The following is a 6,095-nucleotide window of genomic DNA, read 5'->3' as shown; positions in this document are numbered from 1 at the left end:
CACGTGGAGCCAGGCTCCAGAGCTCTCCTGGCCATCTCATTGTGGCCGGAAAGTGGGGCCCCGGGAGGGGCAGAGACTGACCCGTGGTCACATAGCCTATTTCTGGCCGATTTGGGGCTGGAGCCAGGTCTCTGACTGGCATTTGTCGGGGCCCTGGAGTCCCATTTCATCCCAGGTGAGGTGTTGAGGTAGAGCTGGGGGCTCCTTCCACCCCACTGGCCCGCCTTAGGAGACCTTTCTCTGACCACTGGCCAGGGGGAAGGAAGACACTTGGCAAAGGTTCATGCCCCAGGGTCCCAGGTGTGGAACTAATGTCCACCACCCCTGCTGGTGTGGCAGTGGTGGTCAGGGACTAGGCCTTTGGTGCAGGCGCCTGAGGATGTGGTTTGTACTGTTTCTCCCAGTCAAGGGGCACCGTCTAAGGGTGTGCCCTTGAGCCCAGGCAGAGGAGAGAACAGTGGGGGCAGGACCTGGCAGCCCTGGTGCAGAGCGCAGAGGGGCACCAGTGCCTGCTCTGTTTACTGACAAGCCGCTGTCCTCCCTGGGCAAGGGGGTGTGGGTGGGGCAGAGGGCAAGTGCCAAGGGGGCACGAGGCTGGACACAAGGCTGGTCTGAGACGGTGTCTGAGGAGTGTAGGGCACCAGGAGGTGTTGCTTTGAGGACTCCAGCCCCAGACCTCCAGCCTGGGGGCAGCCAGGGTCCAAGTACCCCAGCCCCTGCCCTGGGCCCAGAGTCCCCCCATCAGTGAGTCTTGGCTCTGCTTATAGCATCTGACGCCAGAAGGCTGAAAATAGCCCCTGGAGAAGGGGGAGTAGGGGGTTATTTAAAGGGCCTGGGAGGAGCAGAGCAGAGAGGACGTGAGGAGTGATCATGGCCACTTCAGAGCTGAGCTGCCGGGTGTCTGAGGAGGACTCTGAGCGCCGAGAAGCCTTCTGGGCTGAGTGGAATGATCTGACGCTGTCCACACGGCCTGAGGAGGGGTGAGTGTGGGTCAGCGGGAGTCGCACCTCTGCTCCCCCAAAGCACCCTCCCTGAGCCACATGGGGCCAGGGCACAAAGCCCTGGAGAAGTTTCTGGGGGTGGGGCAGGAAGAGTGCCTACTGGGGAGAGGGAAGCGGAGTCACCCCTCCTGCCCCCAGGTCCCGGGAGTCCCCTGCCCAGCCTGCGACTGGAAAGCAACAGCTCCCTGGAGCTCAGGGTCCCCTCCCCTCCCCTTCACAGTTGCTCCCTGCATGAGGAGGATGCCTGGCGGCGTGAGACCTACCACCAGCAGGGGCAGTGCCAGGCGCTGGTGCAGCGTTCCCCCTGGCTGGTGATGCGGATGGGCATCCTCGGCCGCGGGCTGCAGGAGTACCAGCTGCCCTACCAGCGGGTGCTGCCGCTGCCCATCTTCACGCCCGCCAAGATGGGTGCCGCCAAGGAGGAGCGCGAGGACACCCCCGTCCCACTGCAGGACCTGCTGGCACTGGAGACAGCCCTGGGTGGCCAGTGTGTGAATCGCCAGGAGGTGGCTGAGATCACCAAGCAGCTTCCCCCCGTGGTGCCTGTCAGCAAGCCCGGTGCCCTCCGTCGCTCCCTGTCCCGCTCCATGTCCCAGGAAGCACAGAGAGGCTGAAAGGGACTGTGACTCGGGCTCCACTGTGCTCGCCCTGGGCTGGGCCCTTCCTGGCTAGGACTACAGAGAGGAGCTGCTGGCCGTGGTTGCTTTGTAGTTTGCCCAGAGTTGGGGGCTAGAGGAGGAGGGAGCCAGAGGCCAGGATGCCTGAGCCCCTGGAGTTCCCAAAGGGAGGGGGGCAAAGACAATGGGCGCTGAGGGTGGAGAGCTGGGGGCCGGCATAGCCTAGTACCCCAGCCCCAGGGGAAAGGACAAAAGATGCTGGTGAGGGCGAGAGGTGCCTGGGAGGAGTGATCCTGGTCCAGGTTTCAGCTTCAGAGAAGGACTAGGAAAAGTGTGAGGGGATCTGGAATGCTCTAGGCAGGAGGCTTGGAGACGACTGGAGGAGGGGGACGTGACGAGGGCAGAGGCAGGCAGAGTGAGGCCCCCAGCACGCTGTTAGCGCTGCAATAAATGCTCAGTTGTGTTACAGTCTCGTCTCTTGCCTTGTGCTTGTGGGGCCAGCCCATTGGTGTCCCCCCCGCCATGCCCACTTCTGGGAACAGGCCCTGCATCTGAGCTAAATATGGCAAAGGTGGTGGGTACACTCCCTGCCTGGGAGGGGGGCAGGGACAGAGCTGTAAACAGGGTGGCTGTCTATCCCGTCCCCCTCTTGTCCCCTGACTCTGCTGCCCAGCCCTGGCTTCTATGTCCAGCACCCTGGCATAGGGCAGTGCCCGGCAGGCCAGCTGGCATCAGGTTTTGTTTCAGTGATGTCTCCTGGAGAATATGGAGGGGGCTGGCACCAGGACTGTCCTTGGCTGTTCCTCAGGATGTGGATGGGGTCAGTGACCCTAAGGCTAACCTTCCTCTCAGTTCTGACTCCAGACACAATCAATCCTTGGCTGGGGTCAGGCGCTCCAACCTCCTGCCCTGGGAGCCCAGGGTGGGCTGGGGGGTGTAGGAGGTCAGGTTCCTGTCTGTGACCCCTGCAGCTGTTGTGGTGACTCATGTCCCAACCTGGCTGCCTCACCCAATGAGGCTTTCCCCTTGGGACAAGGAGGATCAAGGGGACCGAGAACCGATCTGGGCAGGAGCTGGTAGCCTACCCAGGGCAGAGGGGCACCAGATGCTCCAGAGGGGTCTCACTTCAGGAAGACCATGGAGATACTGTGGGCAGAATCGGTTTCCCATTTGTGGGGACAGGAGAGAAGACCCTAGCATCTTGACAGCCAGGTACCTGGAGCGCCCAGCAGAACCTACAGATGTGGCCTGGCTCGCTCTCGCAGAGGAGGGCTGGAGTGTGAGCTGCGAGAGGAGAGGGGTCAGAGACCTCAGACCCTCCCGACCCCAAATCTGCGGACGCCCAACGGTCCGGACTGCGCCCCCTGGTGGCCCTGGCGGCCCCCGGAAAATGCGCCCCGAGCCCTCCGGCCCGCACCTGGGTCCCGCGCTGCGGACGTGGCGGGAACATCCCGAACCTTTCGTCCTGGGCAGCCCCCAGATAAGCGGCGTGGAGCCCGCGGGCCCGCGGGGGAGGCTGGGCTGTTCCGCCTGCTAAGTGCATTAGCCCCTCTCGCCTCCCCTATCGCTGCTGCCATCGGACGGGCGGGGCCCGAGCCTGGCTCTGGGGCCCCGCAGCGACGGCAGCGGAGGCCAGAACGGACTGTCCTTTCTGGAGTGTGTGGGGGGGCGGGGAGGGGATGAGAGTGGGATAGGAAAGGACAAGAAGAGGATTGGAGGAGGGGAGTTAGGGTGACATGACTAAGGAAAGGGTGGGTGTTGGAAAGGACGTCCCGGAGGAAGGGGAGCCTGGCCTGGAGGAGGTCTGGGGGGCGCTGGGAGACGGGGACGGGGGAGCGAGGCAGGACAGGGACTGGCGGGTGAGGCGGAGGGTGGGGGCTGCGGGAGCAAGTGCGGAGCGGTGTGGGGCGGGAGCTGATGTCCCCGCGGCCGCCCCCTCCCCTCTGGTGTGTCTGCTGTTCGGACACTAAAGGAGATGGATGGGGTGGGGGAGACGTGGCGCGCGTGGCCCCGGGCGGCTCATCACTCAGCCGCTGCCCGCCGCGGAGGGGCCGGCCAGGGGTCTGGCGGTAGATAAAGCGGCCGCGGGGCGAGCGGCGGACAGCGCGGGTCGCGGCAGCAGCATGAGCGGGACAGGCGCGAGCCACACCTCGGGCGCGGCCTCCGACTCGGACCCGGGCCGGGCGGCGGTGGCCTCGGCCTACCAGCGCTTCGAGCCGCGCGCCTACCTCCGCAACAACTACGCGCCCCCTCGCGGGGACCTCAGCAGCCCGGACGGCGTCGGGCCTTGGAAGCTGCGCTGCTTGGCGCAGACCTTCGCCACCGGTGAGCGCGGGGAAACGGAGGCACGAGGGACAAGAAGTCACAGGGAGCGACAGGGTGCAGGGACAGACAGAAAAAGAGCGAGAGAGTGAGGGAGGCCGGTGGGGATCAAGAAGCAGCACAGAGAGAGAGAGAGAGAGAGAGAGAGAGAGAGAGAGAGAGAGAGGAGCAACATCCCTTGGGAGAGGCGCAGAGGAGAGAGGGCGGGGAGGGGAGAATGCTCAGAACTGAGGGCCGAGGTGGGGGATGCAGGAGAGACTGAGATGAAGAGAGAAGCAGGGAAAGAAATGGAGGCAGAGTTTGGGGAGACGAGAGAGAAACAGCGGGCGCTGTTGGGATTTCCGCGCTAACCCTCACTGGCAGGCAGTTTCCTAGAGGTGGAACCCGAGCCTAGGAGAGGTTGAGTTCCTCTCCCAAGGTAGGTGAGTCCGTGTGGGAGCCAGGACTCGGCCAGGTTGCCTAACTCTGAGCCAGTGCTTTTTCCAGACGGAGCCACACTTACCGGGGAGAAGGAACCAGAGTATGGCAGGGAGCAGCAGGTAAGGAAGGGGTGACTGAGGCAGGCCTGGCACCAGGACCCTCTTCCTCTGCTCCGCTCAGGCGAGGTGTCTGGATGCACACTCATTGACATCGGTTCAGGCCCCACCATATACCAGCTGCTCAGCGCCTGTGCCCACTTTGAGGACATCACCATGACAGATTTCCTGGAGGTCAATCGCCAGGAGCTGGGGCTCTGGCTGCGGGAGGAGCCGGGGGCCTTCGATTGGAGCACGTACAGCCAGCACGTCTGCCTCATTGAGGGCAAGGGGTAAGGGCTAGAGGGTGAGAGCTGGCCAGGGGGCTACCCATAGAGTGGCTGGTAGGGGGCACAGAGGACTGAGCATGGGCAGTCCTGAGCCCCACCTGTGCCCCCTGCACAGTGAGTCCTGGCAGGAGAAGGAGCGTCAGCTGCGAGCCCGGGTGAAGCGGGTCCTGCCCGTCGACGTGCACCAGCTCCAGCCCCTGGGCGCTGGGAGCCAGGCGCCCCTGCCTGCTGATGCCCTGGTCTCTACCTTCTGCTTGGAGGCTGTGAGCCCAGACCTTGCCAGCTTCCAGCGTGCCCTGGACAACATCACCACCCTGCTGAAGCCAGGTGGGCACCTCCTCCTCATCGGGGCGGTGGAGGAGTCGTGGTACCTGGCTGGGGAGGCCAGGCTGGCGGTGGTGCCGGTGCGTAAGGAGGAGGTGAGGGAGGCCCTGGTGAATAGTGGCTACGAGGTCCGGGACCTTCGCACCTACACCATGCCTGCGCACCTCCGGACAGGTGTAGATGATGTCAAGGGCATCTTTTTTGCCTGGGCCCAGAAGAAGGTGGGGGTGGGGTTGTGAGGGCCCAATGTGCCAGTGCCCTATGCCCCTAGCCATGCAGATTCCCTATTCTGAGGTGGCGTCTAATAAAGAAATAAGTCCCTGCTGCTGAGTGTCAGTGCTGTCTGTGGCTCTCCTGGGAAGCAACAAGGGCCCAGAGATCTCTGCTGAGTGTAGGGGTGGGGGAGGCACGAACCCTAGGCTTTCTTTTTTTCCAGAAGCTTCCTTGAGGGTAGCTTTCTGTAACCACTCATTCTTCCCAAACTAAGGCAGGCCGAGGTCAGGGGAGCTCACTCAGCTCCTACAGTGCACCAGGCGCTTGTGATAGACAGTTACGTCTATCGCATCATTCAGTCCTGCATTCGGCAGCGGGTTCTGGTGCCCTGTTTCCAGGTGAAGCTCAGAGAGGTTAAGTAACAAATAATGGTGCAGCCTGGCTCAGACCAGAAAGGGGGAGAGAGGGGAAACTTAGGGGACTTAAGTGGAATTTGCAGGCGGTGGGGAGGTAGCGGGTATTACTAAGCACAATGGCCAGGTTAGTGAGAGGGAAGACGCGGCACCAGCTCCCTCCCCCAAGCTGGACTTGAGCTTTGCCCAACTCCACACCTGGTCCCACTGCCCCACCCCCAGGGGCCCAGGTGAAGACCCCACCTTTGTCTATTGCCTCCAGCCAGCTCTGGGTCCTCTCCTTCCCTCCAGCACCCTCCCCAACTCACACAAATGAGCTGAGCAAGGGAGGTGAGGCTGAGAATTGATTTATTAAGCGTGTCCCTTGCTACTCTCCTACTTTAAAATAGTTTTCAGTATC

General features: G+C 62.9%; 2 protein-coding genes across 2 annotated transcripts; both read left to right on the top strand.

Moving 5' to 3' along the window:
* The first annotated feature begins 725 nt into the window (after positions 1–725).
* Positions 726–2,087, top strand: TCAP (titin-cap). The gene is made up of 2 exons (XM_012661806.1): positions 726–980; positions 1,222–2,087. Exons 1-2 carry the CDS (start codon positions 871–873, stop codon positions 1,613–1,615), a joined length of 504 nt encoding a protein of 167 aa, XP_012517260.1. The 5' UTR covers positions 726–870; the 3' UTR covers positions 1,616–2,087.
* Positions 2,088–3,546: 1,459 nt separating this feature from the next.
* PNMT (phenylethanolamine N-methyltransferase) lies at positions 3,547–5,393 on the top strand. Its single transcript, XM_012661795.1, has 3 exons — positions 3,547–3,943; positions 4,541–4,748; positions 4,861–5,393. The coding sequence occupies exons 1-3, from the start codon at positions 3,598–3,600 to the stop codon at positions 5,306–5,308; spliced, it is 1,002 nt and encodes a 333-aa protein (XP_012517249.1). The 5' UTR covers positions 3,547–3,597; the 3' UTR covers positions 5,309–5,393.
* Positions 5,394–6,095: the final 702 nt, after the last annotated feature.

The sequence above is a fragment of the Propithecus coquereli genome, unplaced genomic scaffold (genome assembly GCF_000956105.1).
Source record: "Propithecus coquereli isolate 6110/MARCELLA unplaced genomic scaffold, Pcoq_1.0 Scaffold119, whole genome shotgun sequence".
NCBI lineage: Eukaryota > Metazoa > Chordata > Mammalia > Primates > Indriidae > Propithecus > Propithecus coquereli.
The sequence above is the reverse complement of the archived record's forward strand: the minus strand, read 5'-3'. Positions and strand labels throughout refer to the sequence as shown.

Excerpts from the sequence above, each read along its gene's own strand:
- PNMT (XM_012661795.1), top strand. The coding sequence starts at position 3,598 with ATGGGGTGGGGGAGACGTGGCGCGCGTGGCCCCGGGCGGCTCATCACT. Across the intron at positions 3,944-4,540 it reads GGCGCAGACCTTCGCCACCG|GCGAGGTGTCTGGATGCACA; the intron begins GTGAGCGCGGGG and ends TGCTCCGCTCAG. Across the intron at positions 4,749-4,860 it reads TGCCTCATTGAGGGCAAGGG|TGAGTCCTGGCAGGAGAAGG; the intron begins GTAAGGGCTAGA and ends CCCCCTGCACAG.
- TCAP (XM_012661806.1), top strand. The coding sequence starts at position 871 with ATGGCCACTTCAGAGCTGAGCTGCCGGGTGTCTGAGGAGGACTCTGAG. Across the intron at positions 981-1,221 it reads TCCACACGGCCTGAGGAGGG|TTGCTCCCTGCATGAGGAGG; the intron begins GTGAGTGTGGGT and ends TCCCCTTCACAG.